Source organism: Abrus precatorius, unplaced genomic scaffold, assembly GCF_003935025.1.
Source record: "Abrus precatorius isolate BTA unplaced genomic scaffold, Abrus_2018 Scaffold8, whole genome shotgun sequence".
Lineage (NCBI taxonomy): Eukaryota > Viridiplantae > Streptophyta > Magnoliopsida > Fabales > Fabaceae > Abrus > Abrus precatorius.
The window spans coordinates 30,748,101-30,769,966 of NW_020874428.1; the positions used below are offsets into that span (position 1 = coordinate 30,748,101).

General features: G+C 32.8%; 2 protein-coding genes across 12 annotated transcripts; one reads left to right on the plus strand and one right to left on the minus strand.

Annotated features, from left to right (window-relative positions):
* Positions 1 to 495: 495 nt before the first annotated feature.
* Positions 496 to 12,054, plus strand: LOC113848242 (aldehyde dehydrogenase 22A1-like). Of its 11 annotated transcripts, none has more exons than XM_027477663.1 (15): positions 496 to 854; positions 969 to 1,170; positions 1,243 to 1,286; positions 1,793 to 1,900; positions 2,626 to 2,753; positions 2,950 to 3,072; positions 3,465 to 3,618; positions 7,289 to 7,392; positions 7,478 to 7,556; positions 7,934 to 8,029; positions 8,177 to 8,314; positions 9,475 to 9,690; positions 10,129 to 10,320; positions 11,250 to 11,393; positions 11,481 to 12,031. In XM_027477663.1, the coding sequence occupies exons 2-15, from the start codon at positions 1,059 to 1,061 to the stop codon at positions 11,637 to 11,639; spliced, it is 1,797 nt and encodes a 598-aa protein (XP_027333464.1). In that variant the 5' UTR covers positions 496 to 854; positions 969 to 1,058; the 3' UTR covers positions 11,640 to 12,031. The 11 variants fall into 11 exon arrangements, 9 of the variants coding, with proteins under 9 accessions (XP_027333464.1, XP_027333465.1, XP_027333467.1 ...); XM_027477666.1 differs by having other exon boundaries at positions 533 to 854; positions 933 to 1,170; positions 11,481 to 12,029; XM_027477668.1 differs by having other exon boundaries at positions 533 to 845; positions 921 to 1,170; positions 11,481 to 12,029.
* On the minus strand, positions 11,843 to 20,393 carry LOC113874692. Its single transcript, XM_027512906.1, has 13 exons — positions 20,151 to 20,393; positions 19,699 to 19,885; positions 18,906 to 18,978; positions 18,286 to 18,433; positions 17,982 to 18,091; positions 17,616 to 17,756; positions 17,387 to 17,528; positions 17,163 to 17,306; positions 16,224 to 16,384; positions 15,962 to 16,036; positions 15,563 to 15,701; positions 14,362 to 14,631; positions 11,843 to 12,846 (listed from the first exon to the last, which is right to left on the minus strand). Exons 1-13 carry the CDS (start codon positions 20,391 to 20,393, stop codon positions 12,697 to 12,699), a joined length of 1,983 nt encoding a protein of 660 aa, XP_027368707.1. The 3' UTR covers positions 11,843 to 12,696.
* Between the last annotated feature and the right edge of the window lie 1,473 nt (positions 20,394 to 21,866).

Below are 21,866 nucleotides of genomic sequence, written 5' to 3' on the forward strand. Positions count from 1 at the left end.
TTTTAGAAAAAATAAATAAATGAAACACTTAATTTAAAAAATATAGTAATAATTTGGTTCCTCAATATTATAATCATGTCATCCAGTGAATGAAAGAATTAAAATATTTTATATTTATAATCTTAAAAAATTATTGAACAATTCTTTTGCAAAATCTAAATTAAGTTGAATAAACTTTTTTCATTAATATAAATCAACTATTCACTTTAAAAAAAATTCCCGAGCTTCCAACACCTGAAAGTACTTTATATGTGATAGAGGATAAACTCTAGAGGTAATACTTTAATATTTTTTAGTGTTATTATTTTAGTATTCTATTAAAAATTCAATACCTTTATTATTATACCGAATATTAAAATGAAATTTCAATTTTAATTAAAATCAGCACACATCAATATTGTCCAAGTTATTGTGTCACATATCTAGTAAAGCCGTGGAATCATAATAGACACATATTTGTTAGGTACACAACATAGACGTATTATCATTGTGATAATAACGGAGAAAAAATACTTTGCAAGTTGAATAGATAAGTTCAGACTACCGCTCAGAACAGTCACGCGGGTCATGGTGTTGGGATTTGCGAGGGAGGGAAGACCTGTTGTCTCTTAACCCATTTTCTAACTCAAAAACATTAAAAGATACCACTTGTCTTCATTTATTTTATTTGGATTTTAAACGCTCCTTTCCTTTCTTCATAAATCGTAATAAAAAAAGGGAGGAAATAATGCAAAGAGAGTTATACGAGACCCAGAAAAGAAGTAAAGTGCAATAAAAAGACAAGGCGCATCACGCATGGAATCTGGTTTTTTCTCCTATTTTGTGCCAGTTATTAAGCAATTGAAGTACTATATGTATGAAATTTTTCCGTTTCGTGTTTCGCTTGACAAAGATTTGCTATAATAAATATTAATGTGAAGGATGCGCCTTAGGTGACTAAGAGCATTGTCCTAATAAACACTCTGCAGAAGCTTGGAGTTAGAGATTATTCATTGATCGAAGCCCTAGGTGGCTTTCTTTCGACTGTAAGAGACGCGCTCTGAATCTGGGAATTTCCAATGGCGTTTTGGTGGCCATTGCTCGTTTTAGCATTCGCTTACGGTCTCTGTAGGTTCCTTCTCATGCTAATTCCTCCCAAGGTTCCTTCCATCGACGTTGACACTTCCGACGGTACTCTCTCTCTCTCTCTCTCTCTCTCTCTCATGGAAAATTGTGGTAACGGTGAAAATTTTATAATGACAGTGTTGGACGATGGAAACCAAGCGCAGGAGAACAGCTTCATTTATGTGAGTTTAACTTTTCCTCTATTTTTGCCTTGGCTTTCAAATTGTAAATGAAAAACTCTTGCAAATCATTTAATTAAGTTTAATTATTATTAATCTGCTTATGCATTTTGCGCGATCGGTAGGATTTGTTCTATTTTTAGTTTGATACTCGGTTTAATTTGACATTAAAGTGTGCATGTAATGTGTTGAATATCGTTTCCGCTGAATCGATACATTTCAGTAACTAACCAACTTGTCGCGTTTCAAGCCATGTGCGTGTTTTAACTTGGAGGTCTGCGAAAAAGATGCTATCCTATGTATAAATTTTAGAATTCCTTCAACAATCTTCACGCTTGTTAAATAAAGAAAGAATTGAATGCATGTTATGTTTTCAAGACATTAAATGCATTCATATTTTCATTTAATACTTACTTTAATAAAGTATTAGTAGGAACATATTGTAGGAGGATATAGCATTACTCTGAATTTTTGGAAGGATTAACATCTGATTGATTGCTCCAATTCAGGTGCCTCCGAGAGGAACATCACAACAATCGAGCAGCAGGATAGTTCAGTGCTATGAGCCTGCAACTATGAAATATTTAGGATATGTTCCAGCATTGACACATGATGAGGTCAGTTAGGAGGCCCACATCATTTTTTATTAAACTTATTTTGTGGTAAGTGTTTGATGAAGTGTGATTTTAAGAATTATTTTTCATAGCTAAATAAATGGAGGGAAAAAAATACACAATCTACAACGACACCATTGTTGTGCAAGAAATATGCTGGTTGTGCTGAAAAAAATCTGACATGTCATAGATTTTACCTTCTGGCTAAACTTGTATCCTAAACTAGAACAATACCAGTGTTTGTTTACAAAGGCAAAAAAAAAAAAAAACACCTTCCAAATAGAAAAGCTTTATTTTACAATAACATTACCAGAATACCACCGTTTGAGTAGGAAGCAGAATTGTCAATGATTGACATGTCTCTCATCAGGGACAGTTTTAATATAATTATTGATCATTCATTTTGTTGTCTATGTTGAAGTACAAATCATATGGAATTATCTGATTTGTATGCTGTTTTCACAAGTTTTCCTGAAGTTGACCATATCTTTAGGTTCAATCCATTCTTTTTATGAATGACTCCATATGCCTTTACTTTTTTATAAAAATAAATTAATAGACCACGTTAGCATTCCTATTGATTCCAAAGCTAATAGGGGGAGAAATAGATGATGTAAAGTACCAGTTATTGCAAGGCACACACCATATAATACCGGTTCCTAGTTTTTGAGTAAATTTTGTACAATTAAAGCACTGCTAGATTAACTAGAACTACTTTGCATGTACAGGTCAAGGATCGAGTGGCAAAAGTAAGGAAGGCACAAAAAATGTGGGCAAAGTCCAGCTTCAAGCAAAGACGCTTGTTTTTACGTATACTTTTAAAGTATATAATTAAACATCAAGCGCTTGTATGCGAGTAAGAACGCTTCTCATCCATGGTTGTAGGAAGAATTTTATCATCACTTTTTTACACTGCTTGGAAGTTTTGTGCTACAGACTTTAGTAATTATCCTTAGTTTTAGTATCCAAGTCATTTGGTCTGAACTAGACGCAAATTGTGCTAATTGCATGGGCATATTGATAACATATTCTAATTTGTGTGCTTTTATTAGAATATCTTCACGTGATACTGGAAAGACAGTGGTAGATGCCTCTTTAGGAGAAATAATGACAACATGCGAAAAGATCAATTGGCTACTATCAGAGGGCGAGCAGTGGTTAAAGCCTGAATACCGGTAACTGCTTTGATATTTCTTTCTTTAATATACTATTTCCTCATTTCATTTAAACCATAAAACACGATAGTAGCTCTATGCATTTCTTTTATAACAAAGCAGGTTTGCCACTATCTTTCCTTTCCCAGTAGTTGACTCTATTCTTTCCTTAAATTGATTCGATGGAGTAGCTGTCTCATATTTTCTGCTCTTCCTGTAACCTTTTTCCCCCAAAAAATTAAGCTTTATAAGTATAAATTTTAATACATGCATTGTTTTATTAGAAAAAGAAAGTTATAACTTCTTCCATATACATATGTAGTTTTAATATCTTTACGGTAAAATTTCAAACTATCTAAACTCGTGATCACTTTCTTTTTCTTTTGGGTGTGGTAAATAAAAAACCTTGGCAGGTCTTCTGGAAGATCAATGCTTCATAAGAGAGCCAGAGTAGAATTTCACCCCCTTGGTGTTATTGGAGCCATTGTTTCATGGAATTATCCTTTCCACAATATTTTTAATCCTATGTTGGCAGCAGTTTTTTCTGGAAATGGTATTGTGATTAAGGTATAAAATATCTTACTATCTACCTATCCACAATTGTTCTTCCATTCGGAGGGTGTATTATGTTGTTTTTAGACATTGCTTACATTTATGCTTAATGTGAATTAGGTTACTTTCCCTGATAAAATTTTATTGAAAGTTTGGAATCCTGCACTGTACAATACCTACTCATGCTGTTAGAGATATAAAACTGTTCTTTGACTTATGCTCTATGAAGCCTGAATACTTGATACGACACGGATACGATACAGATACGGGAATACAGAAAACATTTAAATTTCAAAATACGATACGACTTAGATACTTTAACTTGAATTTAAAAAAATAATATTTATAAAGAAATATTGATAATTAAATTATATTAATGTGTTACATTTACATATCAATGATCACATTTTACAAAAAATACATGCGATCATATCTTTCCCTTGTCTATGAACACATCAAAAAATTATATACTTTACCCCCTATTCAAGTTAGAATTCCACAAAAGAAATGGTAGTTCTATCTAAAAGAAATATAGAACTATCACAAAAAGAATATCGTGCTTTTATACTATTTAATTCTAACATTGTCACACTCATTTTCTCTATACCCATAATCTATAAAAAGTATAACTTCTAAGTCTGGTTCATCAAGAGATAATTCAGCAAATTCAAAAAATCCAGCACCATCATCAAGTGGATCATGTTCATCATCACTCATATCCGACATCCTTGTCTTTCCTTTAGTATACTTTTCTTCTCTCTTAGACAAAAGACGAAGATTGGAATGCACATTAACCAAATTCTCAGCCCTTTTTGGATCTATTTTGTTTCTCTTCAAAGAATGAATGAACGAGTACGTACTCCAATTTTTCTCATAGCAAGATGAGGAACAAGGCTGTACAAGAAGCTTTAAGGCAAGCTTTTGAAGTAAAAGAGTAGAAGATCCATGTATTACCCACCAAGATTTTGAGTCTAATGTCCACCTATTTTCAATGGAATCAAAAGAAGCAAAGTTACCTGCACAAGATGAGAAATTCGAGAATTCAAGAAAAACATTTTTTCTTTCTTTAGCATTAGGAAAATATCTCTTCAAACATTTGTTCCTTTCTCTCAAAACTTCATCATCTTGATGTGAAGGAACTCTATTTGGAGTTTTCCTAAGCCATTCTTCACTATAATACTTATATAAGATTAAAAGATTTGTTATAATATGACTTTTATTTTTCAAGAGATAGTAACTAAAATAAATGTCACATTTTCTAAGCATGCTACATATAGGATCTGTGAAAGAAAGAATATAGCCTAATTTATCCCACCATATATCATTTAAAACAAGTTCTTTCACATGGGCAGCTTTACCAACATCATCTTCTCTATAACTATTCCATTAGTCACTAATGACCATATTTTGTAAAGCACGTTTCAGCAACTTCAGTCTTTTTAGCATGACAACAATTGATGTAAAACGGGTTTCTGCAACAGAAAGCAATTTAAGAGATGAAAACTCATTAAAAATAGCCAACCTCATAGAGTAAGTTATTATGAAAGTCTTAATAAAAGATGCATCATCAACTAGGAGAGTGATCCAATGACACTCATTGAAAATATTTTCATTTCCATCAATTTTTCAAAGTATAAACGACACAAGGAGTCCAAAACACATGATAAAACTCAACTTCAATTAATATCACAGCTGCCTTACAAACAGGAGCATTATCGATTATGATCCAAACAACATTTTTTGGCCCTACTTCATTAATTACATCCCTTATTATGCTGGCCATGTAGTGTTTATCCTTGTACTCCTTAGAACCATCAACAACCTTTAAAAATATAGGCTCTCCTTCACTTACAGCCATGAAAATCAATGGCTTTCTTTGAACATCTGTCCATCCATCAGAAACTAATGTAACTCTTTTTACAAGCCATAAAAGTTTTATAGGTTGGAGCAATCTTTTAATATGAGATTTCTCTTGTTGTAAAAGACTAGTTCTTAAAGCATTATAACTAGGAGGAAGGAAACCACTAAGGTTATGGTTGGCAGCACATGAATAAGAGTTAACATAGTAAGGATTTCTAGCAAGATGAAAAGATAAGCCAACTGAAAAAAACATTCTTGCTATTTCTACTCTAAATTGATTCCTTTTATTAACATTGAAAGCCCTTTCTAGTGTACTACTTCCTGTTTTTCTTCTTTTTTGGGATAAGGTTACTGGAGCTGAAGGTAGTGAGATAGTTTTAGGCTTAATTTTATTCTCAGCTTCTTTACAAATTCTTTTCAAATCAGCCAAATACTCAGTAGTGACCTTCGGACAAAGAGCAACACTAGCACCAGGTATTCTTAGTAAATGTGCTTTCACTCTTGAATATGAATTTTTGACCACTTTCTCACAAAAATTACAACTCCATAGCCTGTTGCCTCCTCCATCTCCTAACTTATCCTTTACAGTGACAAATGTCCAAAGTGGAGCATGATCATCTTGAAGTTCTAATGAACCAAAGTTACTTAGAATTATAAAATTAGATTCAGCATCAGAACTCATTTTTTGTCAACAAACACAGCTGTTGGAAAATACAAAAATAACATTTTTACTTTGTTGCTGTAAAAAGAATAGAAAAAAGAAGATTAGAAAAGACAAAGTTTGTGAGATTTTACCGCAAATGCAATAGAGTAACGTTTAAGACTGTTGCTGTAAAATACGGAGAAGAGTAACAAAATTGTTGCTAAAGTCCAGAGGAGAGGAGCAAAGTTCAAAACAGAAATCACGTCACCCACCATCATGAATTGGAGAATCAACACCTCAGGAACTTGCTCAACCAGAATTGATGCCTTAGGAATTTGCTGGACAAGAATCGACCTCTCAAAACACTTCAAATCACCTTACTTTCGCAATAGTTCTCGTTTCTCCAAGAGAATCGCAGCTCGACGAAGCCATAGCTGGGTTTTGATTTTGGGTGAGGTTCTGGAGCATTTCTATCTTGCAAAGTATGAGAGAAATGGGGAAATGGGAGAAGAGAATCGCAACTTGAAGAAACCCTAGCTAGGTCTTGATTTTGGGTGAGGTTTTGGGGCATTGCTATCTCACGAAGAATGAGAGAAATCGGGAATAGGAGAAGAAAGAATGAAAGAAATGGAGAAATGGAAGAAGAAGGATTGAAACGCTCCGTTTCAATAATAAATTAGCCGAGCCATATCGGAGCCGTATCACATGATTTAAAGCCGTATCCCATCTGAAATTAATTTTTAATATTGAATTAAATTACAGATATTTTTGGGATACGTATCTAGGCATATCTGACACGTATCGGTATCGGATACGTGTCCGACACGGATACTTTCAGTGTTTTCACGTATCTGGGCTTCCGAGCTTATGCTTAATAAATTAACTTATAAGGTTGATGTGATTTCCACTAATCCAGGCCTCTAGGACCAGGTTTGATCCATGTCACCCAATTCTTCATTATTAAGCTGAATTTCAGCAACAGTTAAACTAGCCTGTGCATTGTCCATTCTTTAAATAAAAAATGGTTATTGCATGAAGATCATGTTAGAGTTGGTGGTATAAAACCATTTTTTGAGCTTCCACCTAATAGCTCGAGCTTTTAGGATTAGGAAGATTGGTATTTAATGTGAAATGTTTTGATGTTTTTCAATTTGATGGAAAACCATGTACTTCTGATTTTAGATATCAGAACATGCAAGTTGGTCTGGATGCTTTTACTTCCGGATCATCCAATCAGCGCTTTCTGCCATAGGAGCTCCAGAGGACCTTGTTGAAGTGATAACAGGGTAGGGCCTTTTGTTTTATGCTTTTTCCCTTTTTTTTCTATGGTCGTGTTTTCATTTGTGGTATTGATTGGTTCCTTCTTCCTAGGTTTGCTGAAACGGGAGAAGCATTGGTATCTTCTGTTGATAAAGTCATATTCGTTGGATCTCCAGGTGTCGGTAAGATGGTATGATTTCTCTGGCCTATCAAATGAGTTCACTGTGTGCAACCTAGAATTGGGTCATAATGCATTATTTCCATAAATTTATTTGGATTTCTAAGAAATAAAATGATTCGTTATGCATGTACATAATGAATAAAGAAACTCCAGAGTCAATGCTTCACACCCCCTCCCCAAAAAAATAAATAAATAAGTAATCATGAATTGTTCAAAACTTTTTGCCATAAAAGTTGTAGACCTGATTTTGAGTAATGTCTCATAGACAAAATCAATATATAGGGATTTTCATATATTATTCCATTCTTTTTTATGATGAGATTCTATATCCAATGAGATTAGATGTGTTTTGTGCTACTCTAATATGCCTCATTTTTTTTATGCAGATAATGAAAAATGCTGCTGACACACTTATACCAGTGACACTAGAGCTTGGTGGAAAAGATGTATTTATTGTTTGTGAAGACGTAGATCTGGACCATGTATAAATCCCTTCTACCTGTTTTGATTCCCCAAAACTTGGATGCAATTATTGATCATTTAATTGGCAAATGCTATCATAAAAGCTTAATGAAATTTTCATTGTTGCGTGGCTTAGTTTTAACAGGCTTTGGTTTGCTGGATATTAGGTTGCTCAAGTTGCTGTCAGGGCTGTTCTTCAGTCAAGTGGACAGAACTGTGCTGGAGCGGAACGATTTTATGTCCACAGGGAAATTTATTCTGCTTTTGTCAGTAAAGTTACCAAAATAATAAAGTCTGTAACAGCTGTAAGTGCTTTTTTAAATAATATTTCACTGTTAAAATTAATCTTAGTCTTTTGTGTAACTTTCATCATGGGTTTCTAATGCATATTGCCACAGGATTGTTGTTTCAGAAATCTATCGACTGTTTATACATCTGTTGTAGCTCATTGTCAAAAACTATGAGAAACAAATGTCTATTTGAATCAGGATACATTGCTTTGTCATCTATTTTTGTTGAACGTCTGCATACTTTTTGTTTCTCTCATCAATCCTTTCTGTATCCCAAGGGACCATTTGCTACATTAAGGTTTTCAAGAAAAAATATTTCTATCAACTTACTACTAGCTTTATATTCTACTTCTAGTATGTGTGTGTGTTCTATGTATTTGGAACTCTTAAAGATGAATGGTATTTGACAAGAACGGCTCTAGGATCTATATGGGGCCCTAGGCAAAAATTACAATAGCAACCTTTTGACAATGTAAAATATTCATTTTAAAATTATTCAAAATTTATTTTCTTGCTTTTTGTAATGCACATTTTAAAAAATATATTTAAAATTTGTTGAACTTTTTAAAAAAAAATCCTATTTAATGCTCAAAAATCAGTGTTTTCTTCTTTCGAAAATGAAGACATTATATAAAATGACTTAATTATAGTTATTAAAAAGTTATTGTATTATATCACAAACATGGTATTTAAAACAGAGTTTCTTAAAATATATAATGTACTTTTATGTCAAATATGCTTAATGAAGTATCACTTTTTAATAAATATAATATAACTTTTTAGTGGGCCCTAAAAAAATGCAGCCTTAGCCATAGGCCTTACTCGCCACCTTGCTTTAGCTAGCTCTGGTATCTGAATTGTTCATGTCTAACAGATAAATAGAATTCAGTGATGAACAAATTTTGTGGCATCACTGACATACCCAATTCTCTTCTGACATGTTTTCCTTCAAAAGAGAAGCACTGAAATCTGGGATTCATGATTATATACATATTGAGAAGAGGGGCAAAAGGATTAGAAATTTATGTTTTCAAATATTGCATTAACATTGAGGACTACAATATTACAAGAATTCATTGCTAACTGATCATTGAAGAATAGACTTCTATCCTAGAAAGATTGAGTGTAAAGAAGTGCATATTTTGTTTGATTTGTTGGTTATTGATTTTTTATAGGGCCCACCGCTTGTTGGAAAGTATGATATGGGAGCTCTATGCATGCATGAGCATTCTGAAAAGCTTGAAGGCCTTGTAAATGATGCCTTAGAAAAAGGAGCTGAAATTGTTGCACGAGGGAGTTTTGGACATATAGGTGAAGATGCAGTTGATCAGTATTTCCCCCCTACTGTGATTGTGAATGTGAATCACTCAATGAGATTGATGCAAGAAGAGGTAACAAAACTCACTATTTTTTCTACTTTAGACGTCTGCTTTTTCTTTTTTGGTTAAATTATTAGAAAGATCCTACAAACACCCACATGCCTTCAAATCAGCATAGTTTCATCTTCTAATTATAGTTGAGTACATCATATTTTTTGCACACTTACCCTTTGATTTTGCCACATAGCAGTAGTGAGTCAATGTAAACCATGAAGATGTGCTAGAAGTGTTATTATTGTTGTTGTATTAAGTGCTAGTTTCACTGATAGCGGGTACACATACTTTCCATACTTAGACTTAAACCATTTGAGCTTTTTTGAAATTTGGGTAATCATATCCCGTGACAGTCATGTATGCACTGCAATTATGCATTTAAATTCAAGAATTTCCCTTCTATATTGTATGATTAACTGCTTACTAGATTCATCTCTGCAATTAAATGACAACCAGACATTTGGACCAATCATGCCAATAATGAAATTCAGCTCTGATGAGGAAGTTGTCAGGCTTGCAAATGACTCAAAATATGGGCTCGGCTGTGCTGTTTTCTCAGGCAGTCAGAGCCGTGCCAGAGAGATAGCTTCACAGATACATACTGGGGTAGCTGCAGTTAATGATTTTGCAGCAACGTACATGTGTCAGGTAAATTTATTTTATCTTTTAACTCTTGAAAATGGTTCACTTGAAACATCTAACAGTGTGACATGATTTATATTTTTTTTGTTGAACTTGCATCTAACTGCTAGTTTAGTATGCGTTGATCTCTTCTGAATGTTCAACAAATGGGCTGACTGCAGAATTTCCCTGCTTAAAAGAATTGGACTAGAAAAGTTCTGCAACATAGTATTAAACCAATTAACTAGGGCGTGACGGTGTTACCAAGCAAATGTTTGCTAGGCCGATGAAAAAAAGTACCTGCACCTGAGTGCTGATTAGGAAATTGGTGTAAGGTTTGAAATCGGCCAATTTGGTTCCACCAAGTAACCATTTTAGTTCCAAACCACAGGATTGTTAATGAGCTCATCTCTTTATCTCATGAGAAAATAATATTTATTTGCTAATTTCCTGTAACGTCGACTTTGGCATGAACTACTTATGTCGAAAATAATTTATGCTCCACTTGGCACGTCTAATTTCCAATCAGATAAAGATACATGTTTAGGAGAAAGAGATGTCATTATTTTATTTATATTGGCTGAATTGTAAACAACCTGCTTTAACTTCATATTTTTGGCAATTACCCCCTCAAATTTTATTTTCACAATTTACCCACTTGAACTTTAATCATTTAGCAATTCACTGTTTTTATTCCCATAATCTTGATTATAATGACAGCCCAAGTTTTGTAAACTTCACTTCTCTACTGGTAAGCATTTGGTTTACCTAAGAGATACTTTGACATTAAAAATGTAAAGACTGATAAAAATAATAAATTACTAATTCTTAAAATTTATGATGGATAGTTTGCTACAACTAGAAATCTTCAAGATGTAATTTACCAGAGGCCTGAAATTGAAGTGGGTTTAATCTACGGTTTTCCACTGAAGTAATGATGCGTTGTGATTTCGCAGTCCCTGCCATTTGGTGGTGTGAAACATAGTGGATTTGGACGATTTGGCGGTGCAGAAGGATTGCGAGCTTGCTGTCTAGTTAAAGCAGTTGTTGAAGATCGATGGTGGCCATTTCTGAAAACCAAGATACCTAAGCCTATTCAGGTCAATCCGGAAGTTTTTTTATTGTAATATTCCATTCTTTTATTTCACTACAAATAGAAACTTTAATGAGCTTCTTGTTTGCCACAGTATCCTGTTGCAGAGAATGGATTTGAGTTTCAGGAGTCACTTGTTGAAGGGCTTTATGGTCTCAGCATATGGGACCGTTTGCGAGCATTAGTAAACGTTTTAAAAATGCTTACTGAACAGAACCCTGCCGGCAGCAGCAACAAGCGAAAAAACGAGTAATTTTCATCTCAGGTAACATGCTAAACGCTTAATAATATTGTCATAATCAAACCCTGCTGCTAGCAGCTGTAAGAATTGACTAATTGTCAAGTCAGGACAAGCTAGATGGTGTCGAGTTCAAATTATGGGGGATTTCGGTTGTCCTATTTATCTCGAACTGTAATTTTTGGAGTTGTGCCATTTTTTTTCGAGCTTATTAGTTGTCGCCGCTGGTCATTTGTGAAATTTTATGATCCTTATGTGACGTTTAATCAAATTAGGATGAAAAAGGTTCTGTGATCCCATGCTAGATGGTTACGTGATTGTCATTCGAATTCTCACAGTTCATTGTCTTGGGAAAAAAAATAGGAAAAGATCATTTAATGCATACACACCACTTCAAACTTTGTTATTTCTATCCAATGTGAAAGTTCTTTAATGACGGATAATTTAAAATGTACGTTCCGAATCCAAATGGAAGGAAATGTGCCTGTATAAAACAGTAAGACAAATATTACAATACAATAATTTTAAATAGATGCTTGATATTAGACTTGTTTTGTGAAGAAGTCATAAAGCTTGTCCGTTTCAATTGTTTTCCTCAAAAATCGCTTATTTAAAATAACAGTTTTGAAAACAACTAAAAAGTTAGAAGAAAAAAATATTTTTTGATTGATTTGAAAAATTAACTTATGAAAAACTCTAATTATAATTATTTGCAACATTAAATGTTTTTAATAATTATAGTTAAAAAAATTAATATATATAAGTACAATGTTTTTCTCTGCACATACTTTCCATTACATTGTGGATGATTATTTTTTTTTCGAAGCACTCAAAAGGCTAAATTATTGATCCTTGTATTCCTTTGGTATAATGCTGCTTGGCGTTCTCAAAAATGGATGACTCTTGGTGAATCACCTTGAGCAGTGGATGCCGTCGATTATAAGGATAGAAATAACTACCAGGCTTCCATTAATAATATAACACTGGAAGGAATAGTGCGATTAAAAACTCTGCAAACCCAGCTCCCACTTCTTTTATACAGCCAAAAAACTCTTCCATGTGCATTCAACAGTTATCCACATTTGTACGCTCGTGTGATTTCCCACGAAATTAAATCGTCTGGCGAAAGGCCATCTATCACACAACCGTCTCGCTTACAATTTACTAATGCCACCATAAACCTCTCATTTTCTAACGACGACGGATATATTAATTGTTCTTCCTGAAACAAAAACAAAAACAAAAAAAAAAAAAGTGTTATTTTCTAAGCAAACATGTAATTGAAGTGACTCAAGATTGGCGCTTAAGCTCATATTCCCGATTCGTACATCTATGTCTGAATTCAATGCATGGCAACTATGCTAAAATATTTGCTTAGGAACACTGTTAGACTCGAGAATTGCACACACAAACTAGATAGTTTTATTTATATATTTTTTGGATTAAACCAGACAAATGTTATAACAGATACCAAAGGGCAAAAGAAAAACACGTCTCAGAGTAACCTCTCAGTACACAATGCAATACACGGATTCATGCCTTAAACAGGGTCTTCCTCTCTCAACCGCAGACTGACATCACATTGAATGGAGAAACTGACATGCCATATACACTAACACAACTGTGAAACGATAACTAAACTTATAACTACCTTTTATTCTTATCAACTCTCTTTTAAAAATATTTTTTTTTTAAATATTTTGTATATTTTTAAGATAAATATATTTTTACTTAATATTTATTTTATTGAATTAAAAATATTAGGAGAATGTAACAAGACTCATTATTAAACACACAAATAACTGTCAGATTATTCACATCTGTCCTAACACACAAATCTCCCAAAAAAATTTTTTAAAAAAAGTGACTAACGAAGCATTTAAAAAAGAGCTTACTTGACCTTATAAGAGTAACCTATAAACTATCTTTTATTAATTCCAACAAGTTTCTTAAAAAAACTTATCCAAATAATCTTTGTTTTCTAGTTAATTTGAATTAACTTCACAATTAAACTTATGAACAAACTTTCATTTAAAAATATTATGTGTTCAATTAAATTAATTATCCAAGCGCTAGCCAAAGTTTATAAAGGGAGCTGAAGATTGAAAAAAATAAAAATGTTTCTAAATTAATATATTGAACTTTATATATTAAGATAAGTAATGATAACATACAATGGAGTTAGATAGGAAACGAAATGTAAAATTTAAAATTGTGAAATATTAAACTTAGAAAAATGGCGTACTATAAGTAAAACACTTTTTTTTTTTAGAAAAAGGAAAAACCATAAAAATATATTATGTACAATATAGTAAAATAATTGCCTTTTGAGGTTCTCATTAATCAACAGGAAGCCAACCCTTGTTTCATCCATTCAACAAACCCGAACCGGCATGATATATCTAACATTTTAAAAACAATTCTTCTAATTCTGTTTTTCTAGATTTTTTTTTTCAATATTTTTAGATAGTACTAGTTCAAAAATATTTGTTAGAAATATACCGGCCTCAATCTGAACTGAATATGATTAGTTGATTCAGTTTGAATCAGTTAAAAACCCAGCAGTTGTTACTGATTTGAATACATTTTTTTAGGCATTTTTGCAAGTTTTTTATTTTAATATTTTTTGCAATTACTTTCAATTTCGATTTTGTTTTACTGGCCTGAGACTTTACAAAATTCACCTGATTATGTCTTAACTAATCAAGATATCTTTTAAGTAGTCGGGAGATATTACCTCTGGAAGATCATAAAAATCATCAGGAGATATCTGCAACAAATCCATAGCAGTTTGACCAGTACACCACGCTAAAACTTTCGTGCTCTTATCTGCAAGAGTAATTTTCAGGTGGAAAGTGCGTACTACCTCAGCATCAGAAATTGTTCGACAAAAGCTGCATTCCACCAATCTACCAGACATCTTGTTGACAAAGTGACCACAGAGAGAATGTGAAAATCTTGTATTAACGTAATAATACGCAATGGGATCAAGCCAGACTCGACATATCTGCAAAAATATTGAGTAAGAAAATGATCAAAATTGTAAACAAACAATAATTAAAGGAGATACTGTATAAAGGGAAGGCATACAGGGCAGGGAAATATATATATATATATATATATGTCTACCGTCAGATTATATCTGACAATAATAATATAATTTGAGAATTGAGCGCTATAGCACCTTGACGTTCCACATACATATGTTTGTTTCATTTCCTTTATGTGAAAAACGTGTTTATAGACGAGGCTATATTTGAATCTGCAGTAAAACCCTGAACATCTTTTTAGTCGTCATTCAATCAGAAATTTTAAAATTCTAAAAAATATAAAAATAATAGTAAAAAATGCTTAGAGTGAGGATTAAGTATAAAAAAATAAAGAATAATAATACAAAATTAAGCATGATAAAGATATTTTGAAATTCTCTCCAAAAATAAATTATTTAAAAAAAATTATTTAGTTAAAATTTTATAACATTTTAAAACTATCATTTCATTCTATCTAAATATATAAACCTTTCTGCTTTGCTTTTCTCCTTTTGGGATGTTAAGCACAAACGAATCAAATCTCACTGAAGTAGTTGCGATTGGCAAGCTCCAAGCTAAAAGCATGATTAGTTTAACAAAACTTTTTAAAATATATATATATATATATAATGAAAAAATTTAAAGGTAAGTTTTTTTTTCCCAAATTGAAGCTAAAATTAAACATGCTATTAGATCATCACTTGTGCTTCATCCATTATGGTCGAGCACGGCCATAAAACATGGAATTTGGTCAAAAAATAAAATAAACTAGCTACGGTTATTGCAAGATGTATTATTTCATGTGCGAAACATGATGTCATGTCAGATTGCAACGACTATAATTGTGCATACTGCAGAGGAACAGGGGCTTAAAATAGCATTCAAATAATACTAAAACGCAATTCTTACTTGAGCATAGCTAGTCTGACTAGAAATATCAGAGAGTTGCGATAGCTTGTGAAGGCAAGAGGAGTTGATTAATGCTGGTAAACAACTGAGATTGATGAAAGAAGCCCCAGTACCAGTCTCAAACCATGATGCTTCCAGACTGTCAAGCCAAAAAAACATTCAACTTCATCGTAAGATTATGTGGATTCTTCAACCAGAGTATAAGAACGCAAATTATTCAGGCAGATAATGTAGAGTAGACAATATGATGGCAAGGGGTGTGATAGACAGCACATTGAAGCATATAAAATAGTATGAAAAAATCCATTCAACATTAAATCTTGAATTTTCACAATTATTTATCTAGGTGGTGGCTGGTGATGTGCACCAGTTTTTAATATTCAAGTTGGATGTGCTCACCCCTTTTGTTTCGACATGGTGCATGTCAAGCCAGAAATGAAAACAGTGTGACCGAGACTCACTCTTCCCAATGACCTGAAATATATTATAAGATGATAAGAACGGGGAGTACATTAAGATGAGAATATTTGGAAGTGCAAAGATGGTTTTATTATACTGTTCATTAATTACTCCCCCTTAAAAGCTTGGGTCTATCCCTGCTTGCAATGCAATATTGCTTACGCACATTCAAAATAATACTAGTATTGCTTGTATTCATTACCAAGATCTGGCAAAATGGAGCTTTGCCCGAATTTCTCCGCTCGTATCCGTTATGTTTAAACAGAAAACAGTTTCTTGGTCATTATCTTCTTTGATAATATCTGTAACAACACCATAGAGACTGATGCCAGTCATCTTGTTCCGAAGATCGACCACATATGACTGCAAAACTTCACACAGGTATTGAAGTTAACTAATCAATCATAAGATATTGATTTTTATTTTCGTATGAATTAAATAAATATTGATTTTTCTAATTTATATAACGTAGCGTAAGATAAGAGGTTATATATAATAATTTTTTGTTAAAAATTATAGTATTTAATAGTATTAATTATATTTTATAATTCTTAATAAAAATTAATTAAAAAAATTTATCCTATTTAATGAAATACAAATTGAAAAAATAAATAAATAATTACACCTACATGACATAATAAGTCTCACAAAATTCTACTTAAAAAATGTATTTCTAATATTTTATTGTAACAAAATCATACTCAGTCACATGATTGGCCTGCTTGAACACACACAAGCTAGTACACCTATGTTCAGAGAGCAACATAAACAAATAAGCTAAAGCCACGTCCATAGGCTAAAGCCAATAATATAATCAAATCACCGACTATTAGATTTGCTAACCAAAGCTCTAAACTAACTAATTAAAGAATTGATAAACGATAAATTTTTATTAAAAATTACATTAAAATACATTAAAAATTACGAGAATGGATATATTTTTTAAGAGTTTTCAACAAAATATTTTTATAACTAACTAATTTTAATGAGTTAGTGATTAACATTTTTTTATAAATAAATGCTTTTTAAAATAAATAAAGTAAATAACATGCAAGATAGCTATTGAGATCATGACCAAATAGAAAATAAGGAAAAACTATCCTCTAATTTTATTTGGAGGAGTGGTAAAGGGTAAACTCACCCGAAAAGGGTAATTACTGAAATCAATGGTCCCCTGTGAATCACGAGGCAAGCTCACTTGAGACAACCGAAGTTCCTGACTGGGATTATACGAACCCAAGGGCCGTGAACCCTGACGGCGATTTGGTGTCAATGTTACGCACACCTAATCGACCAAGCTGCTTAATATTTTCTCCATAGGACATTGACAATAGTTTAAGTCAATTAAAAAAATCCATAAATCACCTGTTCTTCATGTTGAATATAAGGCACCAAATATAATTGTGTTTCGCTTCCATATTCAAGACAAAAATCCTCACTTGTTTTAATATCACACTCCACGGAACTTGCAACGTATGGCTTGTCCAGGGCAAGCATGCTTCCCACACTGTAACCCTCAAACAATGAATGTTATACGCATGTAAGAAAAAAAAAGTTATTCAGCTTTAGAAGTCCGATCACTGCAACAATTCACCTGAGAAGATTGGCAAGGAGAGTCTGCTCACCCCACAAGAAAAAATTTAATATGACACCATCACCGTCAACAAGAGTAATCTGTTTTCTTTGTAAGCTTCCAAACCTCCTTAGAATTTCCTCAGATTCAATCCTTTCAATCCTATAATCAATATAAGAAAATAAAAAGTCTATGTTTATAAACGCATATGTGGAGGGACATTCATGAACTAGTAAATACTTTGAACCTCATTATCTGCCCTTGCGTATTTGTAGAAACATTAAAATTAAGCATGAAATCTTAATATCAGAAAATGACGCAAGTTCACAAGAAGCTCACAACAACAAAATCAAGTGAAAAATAAAGCACTAATTGCAAGTAGTTTACCTGGCATAAAGTGAATATGCAGCCCCTTGGTTCACCGCATTAAGAGAAATTGAAGAGAAAGAATCTGAACAGAAGTGAGCTCTAAGTAGCATTGCATCATCATCCTGATTCTACGGGTTTCAAGAAAACAGCAGACTTATCATCCTGATCGGAATCTCATCTTTAGGTGCAGCATGAAGACCACAAGGTAGAACTAGTCTACAGCAGCAAAGATTTTTTCCGAACTGGAACTACTTCCATATGAAACTACAATGATTAAATCTAAAGACGACAAATTTGGATAAATGAAACTTTTGACCGTTACCTCATCCAATACAATCACAAGATACTCCGTTGGCAAAAGACGAGGATGACCAGAACCTTGACTGGCGCTTCGGAGGTAGCAACCAGTAAGAAAAATCTCCCTCCCTCGCTTCAGAACTCCATTCTGCATGCCGGCCAAGTTATAGAATCTGCAGGACAAATATAATATGTTTAATATTAAATGAAATCCCAAATAAGAGTATGCCAAGTTTTTGTTCCAAATTACTAGCTACATGTTCAATAAATGCATGAGGAATATTTAATAAAATGTTCCTCATTGATAGATTAAAAACATTACCATGAGAAAAGTTTATTCAATAAACAATGGAAACCGCGAACAGTCTGTAGAGAGAATATCTTCTTAAATATCATTACCATTGGATTGTCTCCCGAGTAAGTTGAATAAATAATGCACTCAGATATAAATAAAAATACAAAAATTTTAAGTATTTCTAGGTTTGCATATTTTCAACAGTAAATCAGTAATAGAAACAAGCATAGTGAACGAAAAAGAAAACTAATAGACAGTGCAAGCATAGAGTAAAATCTTTTATTCTGTTATCCACCAAATTACAAAATTGGGTTTGACATTGATTGATCAATGTTACATTCTGCAATTACCTGCGGTGTAGATAGAGATCTATGATATTGGAGCTCCAATAATCCCCTAATGTAAGCATGTGGATGTTTGTGCCTGCAGATGATAGGAATAAATCACTACAAAACCAAGATAGAAATTTTAAAACCTAATCCAAATAAGTAGGATTTGTAACATGAATTCATGGATGCCAATGGGCTCTATCAGAAAATCAAATTCTAGAGCAGTTAAGAGCGGGGTCCTTTCTACTGATTTTGCCTAAAATGGATTATTTTCCAATACACCTAATGTGGAATAAAATACTAAAACAGATACCCATTTGTACATATAACAAAGTTGTGCTTTGTTGGCAGGTCATGTGCAACAGCAAACCTTCGCTAAGGCTTGTGGCATGTCTTGATCTAGGAACGTGGCAACCTCTCATCTAGCCCAAGCTTTTTACAATCAATAAAAAAAATGTGTAGTTAAATAGAGAATAAAAAAAAAAGGTAAGAATCCATGGTCTGGTTTGCGTAGTGCGTTTACTTCGGCACGTGCCTGCATTGTTTGGCATGAAATTATTTTGGCCCCATGGCAGTAACCTAGACCTGAATCTGGGACCTCTCACATATTGTAAAACAAGCATTCGGTTGATTTACTTTCTTATTTTTGTCCCACCTGATTGGATGCCAATGCGCAATGGTTCACGCTTTTCGTAAGAGATAAATGCTACTAGAGTTTGATCAGAATAAATCAAGTGCACGAAAATAAACTCTGTTCACTTCCCTCCACAAGAAAACCAATACTCAGGAGGGAAATTCTTAAATTCCAAAGTACCTGGGAGCACAAATGCATCGATAATAACAACTTCCAGAACACTGCTCAAGGACAGGAAGTTTTTCTCGTATATGGAATCAATGGTAACAACGTTTGGAAGCTTCATCCGCCGATAATCCTTCTTGAGATGGTTAATCAATTCGAGCCTCTTCTTCGGAGCTCCCACCCTGCGCTGTTCACTCCACGCCTTCCATAAAAAATCAACGATAAGAAAAGCAGCCAAACACAGCGTAAACCAAAATAGACTCAAAAACACGTGACAATAACAACTAAACTTTCATTGACAACTGTAACTGCGACATCGACCTATCTAATTCCGAAATATGTGAACGTAATCGACTCTAAATCCCTAATTAATGCATTTCGTAGCTCGCACGCTGAGGAAATTGCTTCAGAACTATCCTCTTATTGAAACCAAACACACAAAAAATGGACGAGCAATGGTGAGATACCTGAGAGAGTTCAGAGAGCAATATCGCAGGTGTGACACCGCTTGAATAAGCAATGCAAGTCTTGAGAATACGAGATACGATCCAGCTCCATCCAAATCCAACGGTACCTTCACTGCCTCCATTTGAATCTTCTTCCAATGCTAATAGCTCTGATTTTACGTAATCGACAAATTTGAGGAAAGGATCTTGCTCCTCCTCCTCTTCTTCTTTTTGTATATCTTCTTGGCGATGATCTATGTCCATGGCGGAATCTCCCTTCAGATTGTAGCCACAATCGCGATGCTCCGTTCTCGATTCACTTAGCTTTCTGACAAAGAGATGGAAGCGAATGAAAGGACTTTCTTATTGAAGGGGAAAATGCCAATGGTTGTGTGTATGTCGGCTTTGGCGCGGTTTTCAATTAAAAATGCTCCTTTTGTAAATAGGTATTCCACTTTTTCGCGGGCACTAGTGGGTTGGGCTACTGTACAAAATTTGAGCCCATAGAGAGCTGGCCTAAATTTTTGGAGGGTGAGTGTTATTGAAAAAGCCTAAAAGTTATTCATGACGAAAAAAAAGAGTGCTGGAAAGTTGTTGAATAAGCCTTAAAAGCCTTGAGTAATATTTTTATCCGAAAAATAGTAATTATGTATGAGTACGTAGCTAATTGGGGTAAAATATATAAAAACTCAAAATATATTAAATTAGAAAAAAAAACTACACCTTTGTCAAATTATTTTAATATCATTTTAAATACTTTAAGCACGGAGTGTTCGTTATTTTGTTGATTCAATGAACCTGATCAATTCAACTTAATTAAATATTTATGAATTAATTCAAATAGATGAATTAATTTGAGTAAAAATATTGAAAGTCAGTGAAATATTTTTTAAGTTCTGAGTTTATAATATTAAAATTTAACTTAATAAACTCAATAATTCTATCATACGTGGATTATTTTTAAAAAAATTCTGAACCATTTTGACTTTTCTTAAGTTGTTTTAAAGTGGAATTAATCCATCTTTCAATTTTTAAACATCATATAATACTTTAGATTATAAAATAAATATTAGATTTTATACTTTGTAATTTATAAGAGGTCGTGAAAGTTTATTTTTTATTTTGTACTACTTTAACTCTGTTTTAAATTAATTTTAAATTATTAGTATTGTATTTTGTTTTAGAATTGATAATTTCTGATTTAATTTTAATATATTTGTTAATTAAGATGTTGTAATTGATTTATCAATCGCAAACATGATTTTAAATTTTGTAGATGATATTGTAAGTATTAACTTAGCTACTCAATTAACATGTAGTCAAGTCAAGTGAAGTTTATTTTATTTTATTTTTCAAAATTGATCAACTCAATTTATAAATTTTTGTTTAATATGGGTTATTTTTTATATTAAAACATACCCAACTCAACTCATAAATAATCTTACTTTTAAGTAATATTTTTTACACACTTACCCTTTACTATTTTATCTCTTAATAAAAACAAAGATAAAAAGCTTCATTTATCTAAAGCATATCTGCACAATTATACCTTATTCGAGGTTCTCTAATTTCTTTTTTTTTTCTTAGACTTAAAAAAATTTAAATTGATATAGTATAATAGCTAACAAGTCTTGATTAGTCCATATATGGACTATTTTTTTCTTTTTTTTTTTTATAAGCACAGTAGTTTCATTAATTAAAGAATGAGAGTATTTAATTCATATCTACAAGTATTAT